Below are 24,694 nucleotides of genomic sequence, written 5' to 3'. Positions count from 1 at the left end.
TTCATCATGTGTACTGAGATATTATGTTCTCTCATAAGATAATCTATTGGAGGTGGTGGCTACTATCTCCTTCCATTCAAGTGGTAGCAGCAGCAATGGCACAATCCAATGATGCAACTACAGCAATAGCAACACTTTGATGTGATTGGGTGGATTTTGATAGGCTAAAACCACATGACAGCTGTACATACACACAACCTTAGTTCCGTATTTTCAAAACATACATATATACATTATACAATACTGGTGGATAACTACTGAGTACTATAAAGTGAACTGTTTAGTTTTCCTGTAGTCAGCTCTTAGCTGCATCATTGTCATTAGTACAGCACGGTCAAATCCAACCTGTGTGTTAGATGGTGTTATCTTAACAAGTAATCATATGAATGATGATAACTGAACATATCTTTCCAAGACACGGTAGTGTGTGTCATGATTGTGATTAAAGTAGCTGGTGTGTCATGCCAGTAATACAATTTAAGGAAGTGAACAATAATGCAATTTTCACGCATACATAGGCATAGCAAGATATTTTTAGATTTAGATAGGGGACTCTAGCTAGTTTGGTGTTGAAGAGAAGAAAAAAATAGCATATAAAAATCCCACAGCTTCATAGTTTGCTACACTGCTTCTCTGAATACTGTGACTGCTTTATTAGAGTAACTGACTGCTCTATTAGAGTATCTTGATCTTTTTTGAGTTTACAATCAGAAAACCACAAGGGGGGCTCCAGCCCCCCCCGGGTTGCTATGCCTATGGCATGCTCCATGCTCCCTTACAAATAGCTTGACACTCATAGTATAGTGGAACCTCAGTTATCCAAACCCCTTGGGACCAGGGGTGGTCCATAAGTCTGAAAAGTCCTTATCTCTGAAACTGTGTATAAATAACCTTAAAATATCAGAACAGAAAAATTTTAAATATCATGATTTTCAACTACCCTAATAGAGCAGTCAGTACTCTAATAGAGCAGTCATTCCGTAGTTTGGTTAGCCAGATAAGTGGGGCCCGGATAACTGAGGGTTCCACTGTAGGTGTCTTTGGAAAACCTGAGGTGACGTTAATATCAGATAGTCTCCTTAAAATAGCTATAGGAAAGCACAGAGGATTACCCGAGTGCAATTTCTTCACTACAAACACTTGGTGTCTACTAATGTGTTTTAAAATACTGCCCACAAGAGGTTAATTCATTACTGTGGGTGGCAAGTGTTCTATTGAGCTATACCACAAGTGAGCAAATGGATAACAATGTTTGTAGTAGTCTAGGGAATCAGCTTATTAAATCGAGTAAATTAATCATTGTAGAAGAACCTTTCAGAAGAAATTGGTTAAGAAGTGTACAATTGAGGTACTCTAATAGTGTAATCACCCTAATAGAGCATTCAGTTTTTACCAGCACAGTTGTAACAAGAGCCCAAAAGCACCGATAAGCACTTATTGGCTTCTTGTGGGTACTTATGGGTTTGTGGCACTTGTGGGTGCCTTGTGGTGCTTATGGGCTCTTGGTTGTAAAATTGTTTTCAAACACCATATAAATGTTTTACTGTTATTGTTTTAGAAAAGAAGACAGGTAAAATGCAAGCCCCAAAAAGCTGACCATAGCAGTAGTGCTGTGCAAAAATTGTGAATAATCAATTATTGTGATCGCAAAAAATTTTCATCATTGCGTTATTGTGATAATAGGAAATTTCCGGATATTTCTGTAAACCACATTTGGCCAACCTGAAATGAGAAAATGTAATAATTCCAGGTATAATTCTAACCAAGAGTGAATAATAGAGTACTACTATTAACTCTTGGTCTAGTTAATACTTAGCTGCTTCTTTTACACAGCCATATGCCACCACAATTATGACTGGACAAGAGCTCAAATTTAACCAGGTGCATAAAATGAAAAAGCAGCTGTTAACTACAGTAGGAGAGAGCATGCATGATCACTTATTTGTATTATTGACTTTCACGAAAGTGAAGGCAAACATGAACAGATTCAGTTCCACACGATAACACCATCACACTTAGCTGTACCAGTGGTTCCTCCGAGCAAACTTGTTTAACATGTTCTGGAGCTATGATAAATAGATAACACAATGACTGAAGATTCTCAAACAATTGGTCGAGTAGTTTATTCTGTAAGTAGAATAACATGAAAACATGTAAATCATTGCTAACAGCAGAAAACGACAACTCACTTCAAATAATTTAATTGCTTTGCGATAAGCATTCATGTCACAAATTGCTAACATCCCACCTAATAGAGATACACACACACACACAGATGTACAAGGTAATACAGCAGCTGTTTTATGGTCATACACACCTGCTGAGTTGAAGGTGTACTGTTGAATGTGCTCATAGATGGTACGGTGTAATCTAGTGCCAAACTCTGTGAGAACAGCTTCTCTATTCTTCCCATCCAATGAGTTATCAATCACCTTGCAACACTCACACATGTACTGGACAACTTCAGAACAAGCCTGTAAGTGTGCAAAGTAACATGGTTGAGTGTATAGCAGACAAGTGACTAATTTAACACTTTAAGTGTGATCGTAACATGTCACATACCATAAATTGATATTATATATGGTTGGTATATCCTACATGACTCAAAACACAAGAATGGACTTATACAAGCACATAAGGTCTGACAGTCATGGAAGCAATGAAGTATTCATAGTGTTCCCTTTGTTTATCCATTCATTTAACATCATTGCTACTTATCTACTGAACAGCTTGGTATTAGTTCAGGATTCATCCTAAGGCACTGTTATAACTGTCAGTGAAATGTTTCAAAGGGTTCAAGGTGCCCACATGGATGTATGTGTGAGGATACATGCACACGTGTCTGTGGTGTGTGTGGATGTATTCATGTATAGTGTGTACATTTGTTGAATTTGTAGTGGAGGCAAGTTCATCTGACTTCCCCTCCTCTGGTCGGAAGTCTGATTTCTGTTGACTGCTCAGTAGACGCTTCACCCAATTCAACATGCTGTTGAGACACCTATAGTGATCACATGATCTCATGTGATGTAATCAAGTGTGATATGATTGACTACCTAACAATTCCTTGTTCCACCTTCTGCTCGATACCAGCTATCACCTTCCTCTTTGTCTCAAGACATGCAGAAGCAACTTGTGGATGCCTTCAGAGTGAAAATGAAGTGCAAATGTGATATCACACATATATACAACTAGATGTGTACTGACACGGTAACTTACTGATATTCTTATACAATCACTGATACCATTGTCATGGAATGTTTAAAAGTCTGTACAACTATGAATCTCTTTATAACAGAAAAAAGCACTTGTGAAAGAAAAAGAAAACTTCGCTAGTCAGGACTTCATTCCTGAAATACGGTCACCGTATTGTTCATATGACCTTGTTTTCAAGAATTTTAGATATCTGCATACCATAAAATTTATCATACTGGGAAGGCAGCACAGCTGATAATCCCACACTTGTTAATGAGGTGGATGTGACAACATTTGGTGGTAGTGTGTTCCATTCCTTAATTGCTTTGGTGTAGAAACTACAAAGATGTTCTGATACATATGGGAAGGTTGGTGAAGAAGTAATCTCACAATCATTCTAAATGTAACTGTGAGAAACAGCAACTACGGTAGAAAATCTATGGTCTAGTAAAAGCACTAAATCTGGTAGCCATACATATTGAGAAAGCAGTCCCAACAAACACACACTCACAAATGTTGAGATTGTCTAACTCATGAAGAACACAAAGTCCCCAATTCACAAGTACTCTCACATGACACACACTCACTTAATACAAGGAGCAATCACTTCTCTGAACAGGTTCTCAATAAGAGGCATGTAGGAGTTGATCATCCCTACCACCTGAAAGAACTGTCCACTTGGTGCACTGTGTGGCTGAGAACTAGGAATACCTATGAATAAGCCACACACCAGTAAATAAGGTAGACGTATCAAAATAGAAATTAAGATTTTGGGACAATAATTATGACCAACGTACTGTATGGACTAGCCAGCAACAGGTCAACAATATCTAATACTAAGTAGTGACATACAAGTTATTATTATTTATTATTATTATTAGCGCTTTACAGTGACCAGCACTGAAGGTCTGACAGCAAGTAGCCTTAGGATTACCTAACCTACAAGGACTTAGACCTAATGACTTGACTTACTGACTGAATAAGGTGTAACAGAAAAGGGGCCAAAGTAAGGAAAAAAATCCCTCCAACCCCAGGATTCAAACTGCAGGTCACCCAATGTCTAGTCGGGGCCACACTCAGTCTTCCTCCAGGAGGGATGGATTTTCTTCCTTAAACTTAAAGTATTTATTATTAGCGCTTGTATCATGAACTCTTGGTAACACACACATTAAACACCATAATAACTAAAGTTGATAAGTATCATAACACTACAAGATGGTAACACACTTGTGAACACGATGTCCAGAGCATAGTCAAAGTGGTCAGCACACAACACATCTAACACAGTGTCATAGATCTGAGTGACTGTGCTTGATAACTCTCTGTCTGATATTAACTGTAGGAGAGAGATTTATAGCATGACATATTTGCTACAAAGACAAGTGCCTCATGCCAGGAATAAAGCACTGTTTGCTTAGTAGCCAAATTATAAATCTATATAACCAAAATCTCTCCCTGTAAATATTGTATTGTATTTTAAATAATGAAACCAAGCAAAGGAGTGGCTAACAGTATAACAGCATTGCTGAGAAGATAAAAGCGACTGAACTAGAGAATGGGATTATACATTACAGGCCTACAGTCAGTGCCCTTGGATAGTTATCTACATTGACAGTACAACATTTAGCCAATATACAAAAAAACTAGAGCTGTGTTTGTTGATGCAAGGCAAGCGCTCTATTAGAGTATCTCGAATCCTCGATAGTTATAAAATGATTCTAAGAATTTTAGTATCGATATATACCAACTCCAGTATCAACAGTATCAACAGTATCAACAGTATCACAAAGTATTGCTATTGGAGCTGAGTAATGTCACTTTCTTTTCAAGATATATTACTACAACTTTTTCTTTGGATAAAATTATTATCCATGCATGTCTGTCTGACCAAATAAATACTCATAGCAAGATGTGTTAGGAAAGGTCTATATCCAGCTGATCTCACACTCAAGTCTTGCAAGAAACAGTTACTATTTTGAAAGGTGCGCCACATGATTTTGCAAGATTTACCTTGCAAATGTCTGACTCACCTCCTTGCACCTGTTAACAGCTCTCTTGCTCTCATATATGATGCTGGAGCAGACATCATCTGAAATACACGTCTCATCTGGACACACCTTTATAGTACGACTACGCAAGCTAGAGGGAAGCACAATAAGGTAGTGTAGACATGCACGTGTTTCATCATGTACCCTCCTTGTGATCGTCTGGGTATGCCTAATGAGTCATAGTACTGTGACAACATGTTGTTACATCTCTTCTGTAAGTGTTCCACCTCTGACCTGATGACAGTGAGTGTCTCATGTTATATAAGCATAAAATAATATTATACAGTAACACATGTACACATGCGTGCGCGCACACACACACACACACACACGCACACGCACGTACATATGCACATCCAAGTTATCAAGCAATAACACTAAATCTTACGTGCTATAGAAGGAGAGGTACTTATTGAACAATGTCATTTTAGTCAACTTGGACAAGAAGGCAGGGTCTGAGCTCATCTCCGGTCTGCTCAGCTTGCTGGCTAGTCTTGCAGTCCTTATAAGGTAACAGTAACAGGTAAATACATGTACATGGATAGAGTGTATAGCGAATAGTGAATTTGTGATTGTTAAAATTTAGCATTAACATCATTGCAGCCATTTCTTGGCTGCCACCTTTGATTTCACAACTTTTTTCACGGAGGCTTGGCCACACCATTTTTTTCACAGCTTGGCTGTTTTTGTGTGGATTTTAGGTACCAAAACTAGCCTATGGTCTTGGGATTCTTCACAATGATGATTACTGCTAATACTCTAATAAAGGTGTGTGTTTTTAAACATTTTTTGTGCACTTTTTTACCCCGTGGTGACTGTTCTATTAGAGTATATTGATCCTGCAATTTTATGTTGTTTGGCTTTAGCTTTAAAACTTTGTAGCTGTAACTCTATTGCTTTTCAAATCATCAAAAAGGCTACAATGATCATCCTATGTATACCAATTTTCAAGTTACTTCCATACTCAGTTTACCTTGTAGACATGACAAAAGTTTGATTTATTTACGTGAATAACTCCTTGCAGATTCACAGCAAACTTGGTATGTGAATTCATCTTTATACACTGCCAAAGAGATCAAGGCAATCGAATTACACGTTTACAATCTATAACAATTTTTGAAAAGTGTACAAAAAGAAATCAAAACCCCCGTACGGCATAAGAAGAAAAAACAAAGAAATTAAAACAAAATTTTGAACGCCCACATCTCACAAATGGCTGCTGCAAATTTGATCAAATTTGCTGTGTGGCCTACCCTACCTGGCGGACAGCTATAATACAAAAATGGTGTGCTTTGGAGAAGGGGCCATGGAGCTACGCATACATGAAAAAGCTGTATTCTTTCTTCCTGTCAATATACTCAGGGTGTGGCATGCTGGATTTTTTGGCTGCACAACACACTACCATGTGCCTTGATGTGTATAAAATTTAAAACATTCACAATTATAGTTTCATGAAGCTATCATTACTTGCAAAATTCATAAAAGTTTTGTCCTTCAAAAATTTCTGGCTATACGGTAGTCAGATGTTATTGTGACAAAAAATAATGTTGCCTTGTGCCCACTAGGGGTGGTGTTGTGTAGTGAGCTGTGTGCCTATGATGTTTTACCAAGGAAGTAAAAAAAAAAAGTGCTTATTAACTCGATAATAACAAGAGTAAATTATTACTCTTGATAATAGTAAATGTTGTGTTTCTAGTGCCCATGCCTGTCCCTTTATCAGAATACACAGAGTTTGGAATTGTTGATCGGTGCATAGCTAACAATGGTAAAGCTGCTTGTGAGTTATTTTCACCACTAAAGTTTGCCGTTTACCAATCAACGAGTCACAAAGTCTGTGTATACTTGGCTGCACAAGAGTGACAAAACATCCTCTAGAGATATAACAGAACCTTTTCCCTACACACACAACAGAGAATTAAGCACTAGACTGAGGATAATGGTGATACCATACACACTCACTTGGTAAAGAGCTCATGAAGTTGCTTTAAATATTCACTAGTTTTCTTCTGCTCTATTAGCTCATCCAGTGTAGCACTGATGTGTTTCTGAATGAGAATTATAATAACAATAAGCATCCATCAGCTGTATGGGGCCAGTGTAAAAGTGTTAGACAAGACTGGAAAAAATTGCTAACAAAAACATGGATAGTAAATAATGGACACTGCAGCAAAAACTGATTTTGACAAAATTTGATGTTGCACTTACAATGAAACATATTAGTTATGTAGCAATGAGAAGCAATTTATCCTTTTTTCAAAAAATGTGATGTCAAGGAGGCAAAAGGAACTACTGAAATTACCCATTATATTTGCACAGTAAACAAATTATTTGATACTTCCTTAACAAACTTCAGGGCCGTACAGACGTACAGAATAACATACCGAAAGAACTTTCTCAAAAACGGCTTGTACAAAACGTGCTGTAACCATCTCTGGTGTCTCAAACACAGCCTCAATTTGATCCCTAACCTGATGTTACAGAGATTACATCATCATTACATTATCACCACACTACCTTAGCACAATGTTTGTCCACCTCTAGGAACACATGATCTGTACTAGCAGCTTGACTGGTGTTGATTTTCTAATGCAAACAAATCAACTATCAAACATTGCTAGATGTCCAGCAGGGAGTGGCATGGTTAACACAACAATTTTCTTGCTTCAACTTACAGCCATGACACAGGTCTCATGTAAATGATTATTTAAAATTGTGGCTGGATGAAAACTTACTTGAACAAAATGAATTCCTGGGCCGCATTTTGAGGTAATAGAGTACTTTAACAAATTGCAAGTGAACGGGTAATTGTGACAGTTGTTTGCATTTTGCATACTGACAAGCCTGCAAAGATCAAAGCCACCATGATTGTTCAAGCCAATATGAATCAAAAGCACTAGATGTCAGCGGTGACACCATTGCAACTCCCTGTACAGATTCTAAGTTATCTACTAATACCTGAATACTGTGGGTTATGAATGAGTCAATACATTTGGAGTATCCCTGCAATACACACAATAATATGATCACAGTGTGTACATTATTTAGTGTACTAACTCTAGAGAACTGTTGAAGAGCTGATGCATACATCTTCATCCGTTTGATGTCGGCAGATACGTGAGCTTCATTAAACTCAGTATTAAGTGCACTCTCAATTTGTACATATTTGTCTGTGGGTATAAATACGATACACAAACATGCATGTATACAAATATGCATGTAAGCATACACACACACATACACTGTACACACAAACAAACAGACACATACACACACACAAACACACACACATGCTTCACACACACATATTACCAGATATTCTTATCTTCACTTCTTTATATCTACAACACATTCACACTTTCACAGCCATATTATTAAACAACTACAAACTCTCTTACTTGTCAAGAGGTAATTCTGATGCCAACATGTTCAACTTGTAAATAACATCAGCAGCTTGTGGGAGCTGTGGTGAGTAGTAAAAAATAACATGTGGTAGCTGGCTTGCACTGTATGTGATCTTTTCTAAATCACTCTCCAATGCACTTGAAACCAATTAAGTATTCAAGGTTACAATTTACAAATGCAATTGAAAAAGTTAGGTCTCTTACAATAGCTGCAAATATGCATGCATGTTCTATTAGAGTCATTAGTAATTATAAGTCACTACACCATGGTCACACACATGCATGCACACACACCCACACACACGTGTGCACCTGCACATACTGACACACAAATACACACACTGACACACAAACTACCTGTCCTGGGTCATTGAATAAATGCGATACTGGTTTAGGTCCAGAATGAAACTCTGCTAGATACCTCATTAATGTCTCAGCCTCAAAATCACGAGCTCTGCGATTGTTAGAGCTCTCCAGTTGGTCACCAAGATGAACTACTTTAGTAGCAACCAGTGTTATCCGATCCTCTAACTCCTGAAAATCTTCAAAAGCTTCCTATAGGGAAAGGTGTGTAATGAGAATCAGTACAATTCAGTTGTGCTATAGCTAAAGACACAAACTGAATAGATAGAAATATCCAAAGGCCACTGTTGTAACCATTTTCATTACAAATCAATCCTCAATATTAATAGAGGCAGGCTGAATGTTTCACAAAGCTGGATATCAAAAATGCTATCCGTATATTTAAAACGAGGCAGTGGATAGTGGATACTGAACCAAGAGTCAGTTCAATAAGCCGTACCAGCTATTGGCTTAGACGAAAAAAAGTGTTACTAAAACGAAGAAGAAAAAACCCCACAAAACTCATCTGCCTAATGCTAGTACTACTTGTTGCATGCCCTAAAGTCGAATACTTGGGGCATACCAACCCTAACATACTAGTTCCTTGATACTCGTGTAGATGCAGTTATTCTGTGTTATCCACATACACACACACACACACAAAAAAATTTTTGGTTCAGTTTAAAACAAAATTGATACTTTACATTCTGAAACAGCAGTTTTCAATTTCTTATAATAAGACTAACTGTTGTCAAGAGTCCATCATAAAGAGGACTCTTGCTATTGTATATAGCTAAAAGTTTTAGAGCGACAATATTATTTACTCTATTATTATTATTATTAAAGCTTTACAGTGGCCAGCACTGAAGGTTTTACAAGGAAATTAATGGTGCATGAGTCAATGTCTTATACAAATCAAACTCTATAATTATATTTAGCCTTACAGTGTAACGATGATCTAGATCACGAATCCTCGCTTCGTGTTCCCTCTCTTGTTGACTGCATACTTGTTCCAACTTATCCACCCTCCTCTGGTTCCTGTTACTCATTTCCTTCAACGTTGCTATACTTTCCTTAAATGTGTTGAGCAACACGACCGGGTCAAATGGCCTCCGCTCGCTAACGTTCTGTGAAACTATGCCAGTGCTTGGATCCATTTTAGCTAGCTTTTCGACGTAGTCCTTTAGTACGAAAGACTCCTGAAGTGTTAATAGGAAATAAATATGCTAAAACCGTCAAGTTCAAGTTGCTTACCGGCTCAAAATCCTTCAGGCTGATGTTGAAAGCCATATTTCGTGTTGTTTACTCTAATTAATACCCACTTTATTCTATTTAGTGCTATACCAACATTGTATACTTAGTGATCAAAGAGATTTTCTTGTTTGTGTGCCGTGTTATGATACCAACAAAGTTTACTGAAAAGCCGTCAACCTCTCTATGTTGTCCAGTCTGCAAGAGTGTATTTGGTGAGCCGGTTATCTCCGTGAAATGTGGACACACTTTTTGCAAACAGTGCATCATAAAACTAGCTAACGACAATGGGAATTGCCCAATAGACAATATCCTATGCGACAGCAGTAGCCTGGTACCTAATAAAGCGTTGGAGGCACAAATAGACGACCTATCTATTCACTGTTGTCACGGAATAAAGTCCAGTAATTCTGGAAAGACTTGGGAGGTGGACACTGAGGGGTGTCCGGAAATACTCAAGTATGGCAAGCGGGAGGAGCACGAGACCACATGCAACTACCAGCTAGTGATGTGCAGTTATGGAGGGAAACTGTGCGAGAGAGTTAGACAGAAAAACTTGGATGAACATTATCAGAAATGCACCAAAATACCATGCCCCTTCAGTGAATTTGGTACGTATATTACTTTAGTGGAAAGTACAGGGACCAACTACGTATGACCTATGCATATCAGACTATGCCTCACCACACACTTCTCTAGACAATCTAAAAGGATACCACTGGATAATCGTGGTACTGTAAGCCCCTAGAATTGGCTTCTTTTATTACACGTCTTGCAAAAATTTGCAGATATATTGATTCCCTATACTTATATGTCAGCACCTTAACCAACGATTGGTGTTATAACATTAGCTGTTTTGATAGTGGAATCATTTATTGATACATGCACTCTTAGTTGTTTATTTACCAAATCATGTACAGAATTTAGATTATGCACATGTATATGTGCACTTATGAATTTATTCCTAAAATGTACACGCTGGAACTGGAATTTTGAGTGGCATTTGAAACTAAGACTTCTTTCGCTGCCATACATACTGAGGCATCTTGTTTGGCATCACATACACTCCTGTGGTTAGGTTGCACATTCAGAGGGACCAAATCAGATGTGGATGCTCACAAGAGTTGTTGCTCATGTAGTAGTGAACTACACATTCAAACAGTCACCATGACAGAGGTACGTGTTGGTGTAGGTGACATGATCACCTCTTGACAAATCTGTCTACAGCTAAAGCAATTAAAGATGTCCCAAGTGGAGCTGCAACAGCAACTCTCAACACTGAACAAACAATACCACCTTCTTCAAGAGGATAATGAGAAATTGTTATCTGTTGTAGATGAACAAGCAAAGTATGAACCAATTGCAATATAACGAATGGTACATACAATTGTACAAATATTACCCATACACATGTTACGTACACTCAAGCACTTTCTCATTGCTTACCCCATGTTTCACAAGTGGTGATAATTTTCACATTCCCCAGGCTGATAGTTAACCTCACTAGCCGGTTAGAGGTTATTGAAGTTGACATGAAGCAGTCTCGACGAGTGTCAGTAGCCAGACCTTCTGGTGATAATGGTAAACCAGAGATGACACCACGGCACCATCGTAGATGGACAGCCTCCAGTGATCAACGACGTTGGTCATCAGAGTCAGTTGTCAGTCTGCCAGACCCTCAAAGAGGATCCTTCACGTGGCAAATGCCATTCACTCTAAAATGTATAGGAACATTCAGGTTAATATTATCATGTATGAGTAGTAATTAATTTGGGACCAAGAATTTTGCTAGTGATGTGGAGGCTGCTCTCACTTAGTAGAGGTGTAGTGGAACCCAATACTTACATTAACCATACACTTACACTCTGTGCGTGTGTAGTAAATGTCCCCTTAGTACCTGAACAATTTGATAGTCAGGACAGATCCCAAAGTGTCCGTTACTGATGCAAATCTTTTGGATCCAAAATATTCATTTAGAGAGTCCTTTAAGAGAGACTGAAAGTTTATGTAATAACCAGAGTATTATTAGCATATTCAGAGAGCATGTGTTTGCCAGTTGAGAAAGTTTTGTGTTGTAAATGCCTTTAAACAGACAGTATTTATATTCAATATGGTTCATTGTGCTGGTTAGGGGTCACAATGGTACAGTTTGGTCATTGGCTGCTAGTGGAGATCGGCTATACAGCAGCTGCAGTGATGGCTCCATCAAGATGTGGGACATTGCTGACATGAGGAGAGGTTGTATGAAGACCATCGTAGCACACTCTGACTACGTAAGTATGGAATAGCTATAGCTAAGTAGCAATGATGATGTATATGTACTTACCGCACTATTCTGATTTCACTGCAAAGAAAAGCATTAATGTCATTATGTGTCCATTTATCCAGTGAGGAAATGACTAAAATGCAGAACAGTCTGGTCAACAGACTCGTATTGCTCATCCTTACAACACATTATTCTATTAGAGTGTTTTGTCCTCTCCAGGTGATGTGTGTGTCAGTGGGTAGAGAGTTACTATTCAGTGGAGGATCAGATCGCTGCATCAGATCATGGCAAGCAGACACTTTGGACAGAGTGGGAGAAGTAAAGGTAACAGGTCGGGCATGTTGAGGTGTGTGTGTGTGTTAATTTGTTAACCTTAGTTTGCTCATGATGACATCATCAGTGCCATGGCCTATACAGGAACTTTCCTCTTCACCTCATCCTATGCCATGATAAAGGTGTGTTGTTGTAATTTTGCTGTTGCACATGATGTCACCTTACAACTATCTGTGCTAAAAATAAGCCGTATTTATCTGACCAAAATTCATTTATTTGTAGTTATTGTACGTACATTTTAAATGGGAAAAGTGTTTGTAACTAACAAGGCAAAAGTATCTAACATAAATGGCTGACCAGTTTCTGCCTTTATTGCTTTGTAGCACTAAGTGATGTGACATCAGGCGGTGCTTATAAGTTCTTGAATTTAGCTTTTGTATCAAAATTTGCTAAATGGAGATTATTTGACATGTTTTCTAGGTATGGGATGCCCTCACACTGAAGGAGGTGCACAAGAACACAGGACTAAATCACTGGGTGCGGGCCCTAGTCTATGATAAGAGAAGGGTACGTACTTCCCTACTAAGTTGTTTAGCTTGTAATTGAAGTCACCTCCTCCCTTAGGATGTGGTGTACAGTGGATCACATAATAAAGTACATGCATGGAAGGCCATGGAAGACTTTGGCCTGGTCAGTGAGATACAGACTCAGTATGGGACTATCTACTCCATGGCTGTAACCAAGTTGTACTTGATTGTGGGTAAGTGTGTTTGCGTGTGTGTGTGTGTACAGCATATTTCTGCTTGTCTGTCCACCCGTGTACTGTATCTGTCTAGTACATTGGTGTTTGTCTCTCTGTGTGTATGATAGAAGCATGACCTGTGCAGTGTACGTAGCATAGCTAGTTTACTATCTTGTTGCTCCTCTCACAGGAACATTCAATCAGAACATACAGATAATGGATGTACAGAATCACAATCATATTTGTACCCTCAGTGGTCACATTGGCACGGTGACCTGTCTCAACACTACCTCATGTGGACAATTCATGTTCAGTGCTTCTGTCGACACAACAGTACAGGTGACTATGTAGTCTCTATATAGAGTAACTGATAATTATGTGACCTGGAGCACTCACTGGCCCTGCCTTAGTAAGACCCTATGTAGCATTCCTAACTTGTAGGACTCTGACAACAACTACTCACAAAGAGTACAAATTTTTAAATTTGACCATAGCTACATTTTATTTCTGTTAAATTTGTGCTTTTTACAAAAGAAAAGAGTACTTTTGGCAGTAAACGAAATTTTGCTTTAGTACATGTCTCTTTGAGTTCTATAAAAGCCAATTTTACATACATTCTTCAAGTGAGAAATTTGTATGCCAATCCACCTGTTTAAAATACAGCCACATGCTGGTGTATTGGTGTAAGTGATATTTACACACACTATAGGTATGGAGCCTGGATAAGATGCTGCCAATACAAACACTTCAGAGACATGAGAAGGCCATCTATTCTCTGGCCTTATGGCATGACATACTGTACTCCGGCTCTGAAGATATGGAAATTAAGGTGAAATTATTTTCTCAGTTGTTTATTGTTGTTATTAATTGTTTACTTGTTGCAGTTATATAAGCACTTCAGACTATAGCAGAGATGTGATTTATTTTATAAAATTTTATATATCAAACCTTTACATACATTGACTAATTTAAGTGTGTGAAAAATGAATTCTGAATTACTGGTATTTATGTTAAATAAAAGTAAATACGGAAGTATCCGTACGTTGTCCGGTTGTTTACGTAGTATACGGATACGTGAAGAGGAACACAAGAACCTAGTTCGCTGTCACCCACCATTATTACCCTTTACTATGGCAGATTCCGGAGAAGGTTAGACATCACATTATAGGGAGGTATTTCGATGATATTGACAATTATTCTAGATGACGCCCAGCGCTATCACTGTGGCAACTGTCATTGCGACATCACTATGCGCCTCAAGTGTGCACAATGCGCAGACGTGGACTTGTGCTTGGAGGTGCGTGCTTTATCACCTCTTAACTGAGACCACATAAGTGTGCTCGTTGTGTGTAGTGTTTTGCTGCTGGAGCTGAAGTTGGAGAACACCAGAAATTTCACAACTATCAGTTAATTGTGAGCAGCTAAGTATATATTTTACCCTCTTAACTGTAAGTGTTGATTTGCTGTTTTGTACTAGCAATTCCATTGCACCCATGATTTGATTTGCTACATAATATGTATATTCCCATGTACTTACGGCACTGAAGAATTCTAGTTTTCTGTTATTTGTAATTAGCCACAATAAATACTCGTGGGACATTGGAAATTTAAAAGTGCATTATAAAATTAGTAATTTTACATGGGTAATTATTTACTAGGACCACCAGTGTGACTAAGATATGAGGGTTTTGTTATCACGATTAACAGCAGCTATTTGTGAACTCAATATTTGCATTGAACATGTGCCAAGTCAGTGTGGATCATTAACTAGAGCAGTACCATCTTCTTGAATTGTCACTGTTAATAGTGCAGTAAAGCGTACAGTAAAGAAACTTGCCAGAAATTGTACATGTTATGGCACCTGAACATGCCACTGAGATAGTTGTGATGACATTGCCAACTGCCTCACCGTCACAACTACCTATCTTGTGCATGCTTGTTAATAGGGTAGCATCAAATTAGTCGCAGTATCGCAAATTTCTTTGCAAAGCCTGCACTTTGTGACTCCATATTAACTACGTGTAGAAAGCCTCCCCTTGAAAATAAGGATTTTCATGAAAAAAATGTCTATCGACAATTTGGATGATGACAACAATTATGAAAAATTTTACTCTGAAAAACTCACTATATGTATGGCTACTTGGTGTTATTAATCAGGTCATTATACAATGTATACCTTAAACTACTTGACCTACTTAACCTATGATTAGGCCACTAAGTGAGGTTACACACTTGTTATGCACCATCCTGTTGAATGAATCTTAACATTGTTTCTGGCTGACAGGATGATGGTAGTTTCTGTCTACTAAATGATAAGTGGGGTGCCATTGAAGAAGTGCTATTACTAGATGCCATAGAACAAGATGGCCTCGGAAACTGGTAACAATATAGTGTATTGGTATCATTAATAAGTATTTGTTAGGGAGGATGCTGCTTCACACATGTTAATGAAGTCTGCTGATGAAATCAAGAGTTACTACACTGAGAATTATATCGATGGAGTGATTGGAGAAGGTATATACTATACATGTAGTCTGTAGTGTATTTGGTATGTGGTGAAGTACTCTAACTGTACAGTCACTTTAATGGAGGTTGTATAGTTCACTTTATCAAATTGTGCTTCACAGTTCATCCTAGTATTACTCTCTCTTTCTATAGGAATCATTCCAAAAGATTTTCACCGAAAATTTCTAGATGGTTGTGGTGGAGAAAGTCAGTTGTTACCATATGTACTACTAATGTGTAATAACATCACATCATTAGGTGCTTCTAGTGCATCACCCTTCACTCCAGCTAAACTGGAACACTCAGAGCAACTTGAACTAGGCTACCTGCCACTGAGAGATGATTTTGATAGGGTACGTTATGTAACATGAGCTAACATAGAGGTATGAAAATGCTCAAGTGCTGCTTATTGTGTTTGTGTACTTAGTTATCTGAACCCCTGGGGGGGCACTTGGTATTTGCAAGAGTTTATAATGTTTCCCCATACAACTCTTGGTAATTGTAACAGATTCTGGATAATGAAATAAATTATGTCTACATAACTGAACCTCCCTGTACTCACTGTGCTGTTACTATACTGTGCATATGTGGCAATTAAACACTTTCTGAATTCAGACAGTAAGAGCCTTTAGATTTACAGTATATCACAGGTTATAAACACATTCGTTTAATGCAGTTGTTTATGCCAACACGTGAGTTTCATCTTTGATGGTGCAATCCAGCCACTGTTTGGAGTGACACTATCACACAATAATATCTATAGGATTGTGTCATATCAGTTTGCTGTTATTATTGTGATAATAAAGCCATACCTATTTGAAAAGTTGTTGCTCGGACCCGACCGACCCAATTTTGCACAGAGAAAAGAAAAAAATTAGATCACGTGACACCTTAAAGATTGCTGCAAAAGATCGAGATACTCTAATAGAACAGTCAGCTGGTACAATTTTGAATTCTAATATAATGCTAGCTATCTGTAAACGTTAAACCACCGTGTTCCTCATCCCTGGCGAATGATAGCAGCTCATTGAACTATTAGTTATGTTTATCCGTTTTTCATTAGAAGAGATTTGATAGGTCTGCATACAGCTTTAATGTGACTTACTGATCTATTATATGGCTTGTAACCAGAAATCATAAGCATGTACATATCTAAAAATATGAAGCTAGCTTTTTTTTTTTTGCCTACCAACCGACCCATTTTGTTGTAAAATAAATCCGAGCAACAACTTTTCAAATAGGTATGGCCTAAGCTTTCTAACAATTAAAATTTTGTACAATCAATGACTTCAGTCATATGGATTGTCAGTATGTGGATATTGCCAGACCTTGAGCCCTCAAGCCTTCACCTAGGTTATGACTCAGTAAAGATCTGTGTGCATATCAGAGGGGATTCACAATGTTGAATTGTGCATGATACCCACCATGCAGTATAATTGGTAACATTTGTGATCTACATGGTAATGCTATTAGGAATATGAAAATGATGCTGAGTCATCAATCACCAGTTTGAATATCAGTGAAGATGACAAACTGGAGTCTGGTGAGGCGTGTATGTTACCTGGTCATCATGAACATGTTATGTCTTGCAGCATTGCAGCTAACACAACTTGATATCTATAACAAGGTGTTGATTGAGCGACAGCAAAGAAAAGAGTGTGTTACCTGTGTAGTGAGTGCATGTAATGTACCTCTTTTCCCACACAGTATTGCTCGACAGCACAACTTGATAGCTGGCAAACAAAGACAAAGTTGTAAGTTCATTGCACAGCCTACAATAATTAATCTTATCTACGGTCTTTTGTGTTTCAGCCCAGAAAAGAAAATTTTCAAAAGACGAGAGGTAACAACATCTTGTCTGCACTATTATTATTGATTTAAGTGATATTGTAGAGAACTGAGACACAAATTCCGACCATTTGCAAGGCTATTAGAACCAGAAGAATATGACAAGCTGATCACATCTTTGAAAAGTAAGTCTCTTCATAATATGGACAGCACAGTATGGTGGGTGTGTGGTGTGTTAGGAGAGAAACAGTTGAAGCATCGGATAAAAGAGTTGATGAAATACAGGAAACATGGCATCACTAAATTAGAAGGTATTGTCATGTCATTACTACTAAGCCTGACAACTACTCTACTGCAGACTGTAACGATTGTGAACGAGTAAAGGATAAAAAGAAACTTCAAGTATGTCATTTAACTCATCCTTTAAAACATGTGTGATATCTCACTAATTTGTAGGAGAACACTAACCCATCTTCTAGCGGGTATGTCTCATGTGCTATCATTGTGCACTTCCTCATCATAATATCTTAACAGAGCTGGTGAAGATGCTACTACACCAGTAGCCGAGCAAGGTGACATATTCTGTTACAATGATTGTTTATAATGGTATCATTACAGAGGATTTGGTGTATACTCCTGGTATATGTCTCCTCTCCAATAGTGAACGTTCAGTATGTTTGTGTGTGCGTGCGTGCGTGCGTGCGTGCGTGCGTGCGTGCGTGCGTGCGTGTGTGTGTGTGCGCATAGATGATAGGTGTCTATTATCTATGGCACGTGCGTGCGTGTGTTGTTGCCTGGAGGGTCAGACAAATATTATCAAGAAAATGACCAATGACTAACTGTCATTCCTGGGACTCTTTGGCAATGAATGTGCTCTTTGTGGCATTGTGGTCCAGGCATTGTGGTCCAGGCATTGTGGTCCAGGCATTGTTATGAGAAATCATGTTGTGTTTAAGATTAGGTTGAATGCAGAACCAGAGAGAATTCCAGATTGCAGGTTAATTGTGTGGCTCTGTGGGCACTTGCCTAGATTGCATTGCAAGTTAATTGTCTGGTCACCACTACATTCAATAGTGTAGTGTCAAGTTTCTGACTCCCAAGTAGTTTCTTAGTGGGATAGTAATTAATGGTTGAGCCCAGGAGATTTTCTGACAATACATGACCAAGGCTGCAAGTCATCTAGTTTGTTGTTAATGAGCGTTGTGTTTTCTTTTTTAGCTGTGCCAGTCAATCTCTATGAAACCACTGAAGTTTGTAAACCTGAAAACTAACATTCTAAAGGTGAGTTAGCTAATGTGAGACACCTTGCTTGTTTCATACACTTATCTCAACACATCAGGAGGCAGCTCTGAGGAAGTACGGAATCCCTGTTAAACACAAGATCCCAAAGAACCTGAAGTCAGACCAAAAGGACAGAATTATCAATTACTTTTCCAAAACTAGTTGGCTAAGCTAAATTTCAGGACCCTCATATTTCCCACAATATCTCACTATTCACAGAATCATGACAGAATATATCACCAAGTGTTATATTTATCTTTTTTATCCAATAAAGTGTAAATTATTTGCTATAGTTACAGTATTTGTGCGCGCTAATAGATTAGAATACGTTGTCATAGCAACATCATTTGGTTGTAAACTAAAGGATGGAAGGTCTTCCCGCTATACCTAGACATGGTGTGGTGGAGACGTCTAAGAGACACCTGCGAACACCAGCCTCGCTAGAGGACTCCGGCCTGGACTTGAGAGAAACCTTAAGCACCACCGCTGCATCCTCCTCCGTAACGAAAGTGTTAGGGGAAACTACTCGCTCGTTACGTGGCTCACCGCACAACTTAACAATTACCGCCAGCAGTGTACCTTTTTCTCCTCGACCACCCTCACCTGCTCTGAAAAAGGTTCGCCTCGTATCATGAACACTAACACATAGCTAGCTGCTATATCAATATATGCAATATATATTGAGCAAGCGAGCTTTCTTAACTAATTCATATGTTCTTGATTATTTAGTCTGGTGAGATAGTACGTGTGACCAAGTCTGAGCTGGAGCGTAAGGAACAAATGATCAACACGTTGAGGTGAGCAGGCTAGTTGGCATTGTAGCATATTGAAACCTGTCAAATACACACCATTTCGTGTTGTTTACCGCACACCTAAGTGACACTTGCAATATAGGGCTGACAACCTCCAGATGCAGGGGAGATTAAGATCACTAGAACACATTGACGAGAGCTACAAGCAGGTAGTAACATTATAGATTACTGTGGAACCCGGCCCTCATAAAGGACACTGTGACATGTGGATGCCAGGACACTTGTCTGTAGCCGTCCTATTTGCACTTTATTGTACACACAGCACATTCAGACCCCAGACATCTCTGTAGATTCTAATAAGAACATTTAGACAATCAGGACACCCGTCCCATTGGTAAAGTGTGCACACCTAAATATCCCCATAGTGTCCAGAATGGAGGAGTTCCACTTTACATAGCTATACCTCAACATGTATGTATTTGATAGCTACAAGCTGTATGCAGTGAGCTGGGCCAAATTATTGGCTGTAAGACAGAGGGTGTGGCTGCTGACAGCATGAGGATCATATTGTGTGATAAAGTATCTAAACTACTATCAGGACACAGCAAGCTCACCCAACAAGTGAGTCACTTTACAAACTTTTCTGGATTTATTGTAGTGGCTAGCCAAAGTAAAATCGAAGAATTATTTGGTCAAACATCCATGAATTATCTTTGGTATGGCTTTATACATTGTTTTAGTGACTTGTAAAGCATTTGGATTTTTTCTTAGCTTTTTTCCTAACTATACTAGGCTATGGTCATGCTTCATACAATAATTCTTGTTACTGGTGTAGCTACACTTGTGTCAATCTGATGCTGAGAAGTCCGCAGGAGAAGTTGCTGCCAAAAACTCTCAGTGTATTAGTATGGAGTCTCGACTGAGTCAGTTGAGTAGTGAAGTGGCTGCTAAAGACAGGCAACTACAACAATTAAAGGTGTGCTATTAATGTTGTGAATGGCACTGTATACTACACAAACACACAGAGGCACACTACACAACATGCACAATGTCCATTCCTTATATATGTACTCAAGCAAAATCTTTCTGGGGCAGAACTAGTAACCTGTAGGAGTAACTCATGGTGAGATGTTGTGGAACCTGAAGTTCCACTTCACTGCTATGTGATACATGGACAGTTGGCCATTTGATTCCCCAGGTCCTCCATTATACAGTTACTGGAGTAAAGTTTCTTGCTCAAGGAAACAACAATCGCAACTAGGGTCATTACCAATTTTTGAACCAGCAACCTTGTAATTGCCAGGCTGGTGATCTAATCACTTGCCTTGTTTCAGGGACCCTAGTGGGATAGTGACTAATAATCATGCTACGTTTGTTCTAACCATCGATTTAACTTATACAATGAGATATTGTGCACATTTATTAGAATGAAGTGGATGCATTAAAACAATCGAATGCCAGAAGTGAAGCAATAGTCACTAAACAGAGGCAACAAATATCTGAACTCCAAGTTGCTAGTGTCGAGCACTCAGCCAGTGAAACACACAATTCTAAACTTCAGACTGAGCTGGGCTTAGCTAAGAGACAACTGGAGAAGAAAGCAGCTGAAGTAAACAGCTTATGTTACCAGCTAGAATCACAAAGAAACAATGTAGAAGATGTTGAACAGAGAGCCAGTACTGCAGAAACAATTGTAAGCATACCTGCTTTTGTGTGACTGTTCTCTATTAGAGAGTTTTGATACAGTACTGCAACCTTTGTGTACAACTAAGTGCAGCACTTGAGATGGACACTACTAATCAGGATACTGATAATATAGTCAGTGAGGTTAGTATACTCTACCAATACTACAGTGTTGTACTGTGTGTTGATAATAGGTGGTTAGTCTGACTGGCCAGTGTGATAACTTGAGGGCTAAACTGAATGAAGCTGTACATAACTTGGAAGCAATGCAACTAGAGTCTAAGGCTAATAGGTATATGCATGTATACATGTGTATGAATCTAACCATGGGGCTATTGAGTATTATTTTTCTTTCTGTTAAATGGTCTTTCTACCTTTATGTGATTGCTATATTAGAGTATTTAATTCATTCCATCCTATTGCTTTATTGGAATACTGTCATATAAATTGTTCTATTAACTACTCGATTTGAGTCTGTAGTGCATAATGTTTATGTAAATTGTGTGTATATTGTTTATTTAACAGGGAGACAATCTTGAGACTTGTGTCAGAAGCTAAGAAACATGAAAAGACATCGGTACTGATCACAGAGTTACAAGAGGTAATGGCACAATGGCACAACCTTGTTAGCTTACTCACATGACTACTTGCAGGCTCAGCTTGAAAGAGAAGCTACACTAGTTGGGATCAAACAAGAGAAGGAATCACTTCAGGATCACCTTAATGTAGCACAAGACACTCTGCACTCATGCAAACAAGAGCTATCCAATAAAGAGCAAGTGATAACAGCCCTGGAGACATCTCTACAGAGAGCCAGCCAGGCAGAGCAGTCAGCATCTCAACAGGTGCTTAATTGTGTTACATAAAATTGTCACTGTTGCCTTTGGTTTCCTTAGTTAGGTGACTTTTGCTCAGAATTGTGTGCTGTACTTGGTGCCCCTTTGAGTGAACGAGCAAGTATTTTAGAAAGAGGTCGCCAGTTGGTGCATCGTTGTGAGGAGAGCCAGAAGAGAGTGTACGGTGCTGAGGAGGAACTATCTACAAACACTTCACAGTTACAACAGCTGGAGCAGCAGTATTGTGATGCTTGCACACAACTGGAAACTGTCCAACAAGAACTACATAAAGCGAAGGAGCAAAACAAACAGCTCGAAGCTGACACTGTAGCAGCAGATGCACTCAATTCTCAACTAAAATCAGTAACAAAACAGGTAGTACCCTACATGTCCTAGTAATGTTGCCACATTCTGACTATGAATAGCATGATTCATTTGTGAAGAAGATGGCTACTGCTATTAAGCTTGATACAAACATGGCACAAATACTTTCTGGAGAGTTCATGTATGATGCTTTGCTGCAAAGAGCTGAGCTGCTAGCAAAACAAGAGGTGGGGCTATACAACACCTAACCTTATAGGTACTCACTGTTGTTTAGACTCAAGTACTGGCAGAGAAGTCATCTGCAGTTTACTCTCTTCAACGCAAACTGAAGGCAGCCAGGCAGGCACTTGAGAGCAAGGAACTTCACTTGGGCCTTTTGGAACGTAAAGTGACTGCTCTGGATGAACGTATCATCGCATACAACAAAGAAGAAACACACAGGGAGTCCAGTGTACAGAAAGTTAGTTCATCAATAACTCAGTACTACATTATGTTCAAATGGTGCTCACAGGTTGGCAGGCTGGAGAAGCAGTTACAGAAGACACAACAGCACAATGAGCAGCAGAAAAATATCATAGCACAACTAAAAGCACAGAAATATGATGTGGATCAAGTAAAGGTATTCCATAATTGCAATAATAAGCTAACAGACCCACATAAGGTACACATAGACAGGGCTATTATTAACCATTGGGAAATCAATTACCGTATAGCTGGTAATTTTCGAAGGGTTTTTATTTTCAGATATTTTGAAGAGGCCCTTCTATTCGAAAATAAATTCTCACATCTGGTTGTTCTTCAAAAAATAAATTCCCACAAGTGAAAGTAACGATCCAACTTTTGGCAGTGTATTCTTCGAACTTTAGCTCAGTATTACTGATGATAATGGGTAAACTGTATCATTACTGTGCCAATAACCAGAAAACACGTGATCCAGAATGGGAATTGATGCCGTATGCTCTAGAATCTATGGTAGATAGCTAGCTAGCTATGATCGAGAGCGATAGAGCCAGTGAATTTACTCCACTTGAGACTCCCCAGTCTTCTCTCCAGTACACAGGAATGGGGATTATTCCATCAGTAAATCAGTTTTTCACGTAGCTATCTTCATAGTTTGTGATGTGAATTTCCATCTTCATAGTTTGTGATGTGAATTTCCGTTTATTTGAAATCCGCCCAGACTTCAAAATTAAAATCCTTCGAAATTCAGATTTTTCTTTTGCGAAATTTTCTGCTTTGAAAATAACCCGCTATACAGTATATATAATGAGTTGTCCTTTTGGCACTGTTATTATGTAGGTGTCCTACAATTCCGGAGTGTTCTATAAGAGGGTCCTTGAATGTTATATAATAGGGATCATGAAAGTTTGGGCTTTTCTAGCAAAAACATCACCCAAAAACCAGCCTCACAATACCTTCATGGCACCTTGGCAGTATTGGTTAGGTACCCATTTGAGACTCCCAAGCCAAAAGTGCCTTCAGTATGACCTGAAACACTTCCAAAGAGTTGCTATGAAAATTAGTGAAAATTTTCTATTGACTGCTGGACTGCCTGATTGACTGATGCCTTCAGACAAGTGTAACTCAATAACGGCTAAGGCTACAGGCTTGATTTTTTCACTGTTCAACGTCACTTCAGCCCAACTGGCGCCTTTTGGCATACCACAGTATGTACAATGTATTCATGGACTTACCTGTGTCCTATTTTGTGTCCCATTTATCTTTGCTAAGGTGTCTATTCATAGTAGTGCCACATAATGGCTTCCCTACGTTTGATGGGAAGACTCTGAAGTTTCTGTCATGTCTGATTGACTGCAGAGGTCCTTCTCCTAGTGTTTCTTCATATTGTAATGCTGGCTGAACATAGCTGAAAATGAAACGTATGGTCACTTCACTAACTCAGTAATTGATATTTGGGCACTGTGACACGTTCAGGTGAAAACAATAAGCCTGCAGCTGGCACCATTTTCATTCCATTCTTATACGTATGCATGGATTCACCAGTCATAA

At 38.7% G+C, this 24,694-nt stretch overlaps 4 protein-coding genes across 4 annotated transcripts in view; 3 read left to right on the top strand and 1 right to left on the bottom strand.

The window, feature by feature from the left end:
* Window positions 1–135: 135 nt before the first annotated feature.
* On the bottom strand, window positions 136–10,351 carry LOC136267855 (exocyst complex component 5-like). Its single transcript, XM_066063020.1, has 21 exons — window positions 10,238–10,351; window positions 9,928–10,182; window positions 8,999–9,196; window positions 8,636–8,700; window positions 8,550–8,578; window positions 8,295–8,407; window positions 8,196–8,240; window positions 7,755–7,823; window positions 7,622–7,708; window positions 7,200–7,285; window positions 5,629–5,742; window positions 5,385–5,474; window positions 5,223–5,331; window positions 4,420–4,528; window positions 3,780–3,903; window positions 3,054–3,140; window positions 2,881–2,998; window positions 2,318–2,474; window positions 2,190–2,248; window positions 2,026–2,127; window positions 136–345 (listed from the first exon to the last, which is right to left on the bottom strand). Exons 1-21 carry the CDS (start codon window positions 10,271–10,273, stop codon window positions 265–267), a joined length of 2,133 nt encoding a protein of 710 aa, XP_065919092.1. The 5' UTR covers window positions 10,274–10,351; the 3' UTR covers window positions 136–264.
* On the top strand, window positions 10,294–14,519 carry LOC136267856 (E3 ubiquitin-protein ligase TRAF7-like). The gene is made up of 12 exons (XM_066063021.1): window positions 10,294–10,845; window positions 11,313–11,410; window positions 11,462–11,583; window positions 11,721–11,972; window positions 12,366–12,507; window positions 12,720–12,824; window positions 12,878–12,955; window positions 13,254–13,340; window positions 13,398–13,533; window positions 13,706–13,854; window positions 14,225–14,344; window positions 14,400–14,519. Exons 1-12 carry the CDS (start codon window positions 10,380–10,382, stop codon window positions 14,421–14,423), a joined length of 1,779 nt encoding a protein of 592 aa, XP_065919093.1. The 5' UTR covers window positions 10,294–10,379; the 3' UTR covers window positions 14,424–14,519.
* Window positions 14,517–19,381, top strand: LOC136267857 (transcriptional adapter 2-beta-like). Its single transcript, XM_066063022.1, has 19 exons — window positions 14,517–14,664; window positions 14,718–14,812; window positions 14,869–14,928; window positions 15,800–15,894; window positions 15,938–16,029; window positions 16,174–16,227; window positions 16,279–16,373; window positions 17,494–17,563; window positions 17,613–17,676; window positions 17,728–17,774; window positions 17,833–17,863; window positions 17,914–17,993; window positions 18,048–18,119; window positions 18,167–18,210; window positions 18,265–18,290; window positions 18,343–18,380; window positions 18,427–18,479; window positions 19,027–19,089; window positions 19,148–19,381. The coding sequence occupies exons 1-19, from the start codon at window positions 14,523–14,525 to the stop codon at window positions 19,262–19,264; spliced, it is 1,338 nt and encodes a 445-aa protein (XP_065919094.1). The 5' UTR covers window positions 14,517–14,522; the 3' UTR covers window positions 19,265–19,381.
* A 32-nt stretch (window positions 19,382–19,413) lies between these two features.
* LOC136267854 (coiled-coil domain-containing protein 170-like) overlaps window positions 19,414–24,694 on the top strand; it is a gene marked incomplete in the record, with an annotated part of 5,754 nt that continues 473 nt past the window's right edge. Inside the window, 14 exon segments of the mRNA XM_066063019.1 lie at window positions 19,414–19,706; window positions 19,819–19,886; window positions 19,984–20,050; window positions 20,328–20,462; window positions 20,677–20,817; window positions 21,268–21,534; window positions 21,588–21,668; window positions 21,719–21,816; window positions 22,050–22,125; window positions 22,178–22,369; window positions 22,421–22,735; window positions 22,786–22,911; window positions 22,959–23,144; window positions 23,196–23,303. Of these exon segments, the coding sequence (XP_065919091.1) occupies window positions 19,455–19,706; window positions 19,819–19,886; window positions 19,984–20,050; window positions 20,328–20,462; window positions 20,677–20,817; window positions 21,268–21,534; window positions 21,588–21,668; window positions 21,719–21,816; window positions 22,050–22,125; window positions 22,178–22,369; window positions 22,421–22,735; window positions 22,786–22,911; window positions 22,959–23,144; window positions 23,196–23,303 (2,112 nt within the window).

The sequence above is a fragment of the Dysidea avara genome, chromosome 10, assembly GCF_963678975.1.
Source record: "Dysidea avara chromosome 10, odDysAvar1.4, whole genome shotgun sequence".
Lineage (NCBI taxonomy): Eukaryota > Metazoa > Porifera > Demospongiae > Dictyoceratida > Dysideidae > Dysidea > Dysidea avara.
The sequence above is the reverse complement of the archived record's forward strand: the minus strand, read 5'-3'. Positions and strand labels throughout refer to the sequence as shown.

What these genes read in the sequence shown, in the direction of transcription:
- LOC136267855 (XM_066063020.1), bottom strand. Translation starts at nt 10,273, where the DNA reads ATGGCTTTCAACATCAGCCTGAAGGATTTTGAGCCG. An exon ending in TATTCAATGACCCAGGACAG is followed by an intron (nt 8,701 to 8,998) that starts GTAGTTTGTGTG and finishes TACTCACCACAG; the next exon opens with CTCCCACAAGCTGCTGATGT. An exon ending in CCCAGACGATCACAAGGAGG is followed by an intron (nt 5,332 to 5,384) that starts GTACATGATGAA and finishes GCTTCCCTCTAG; the next exon opens with CTTGCGTAGTCGTACTATAA.
- LOC136267856 (XM_066063021.1), top strand. Translation starts at nt 10,380, where the DNA reads ATGATACCAACAAAGTTTACTGAAAAGCCGTCAACCTCTCTATGTTGT. An exon ending in AAATGTATAGGAACATTCAG is followed by an intron (nt 11,973 to 12,365) that starts GTTAATATTATC and finishes TGTGCTGGTTAG; the next exon opens with GGGTCACAATGGTACAGTTT. An exon ending in TAGTCTATGATAAGAGAAGG is followed by an intron (nt 13,341 to 13,397) that starts GTACGTACTTCC and finishes CTCCTCCCTTAG; the next exon opens with GATGTGGTGTACAGTGGATC.
- LOC136267857 (XM_066063022.1), top strand. Translation starts at nt 14,523, where the DNA reads ATGTTAAATAAAAGTAAATACGGAAGTATCCGTACGTTGTCCGGTTGT. An exon ending in TGGCAAACAAAGACAAAGTT is followed by an intron (nt 17,775 to 17,832) that starts GTAAGTTCATTG and finishes TTTGTGTTTCAG; the next exon opens with CCCAGAAAAGAAAATTTTCA. An exon ending in TACACCAGTAGCCGAGCAAG is followed by an intron (nt 18,381 to 18,426) that starts GTGACATATTCT and finishes GTATCATTACAG; the next exon opens with AGGATTTGGTGTATACTCCT.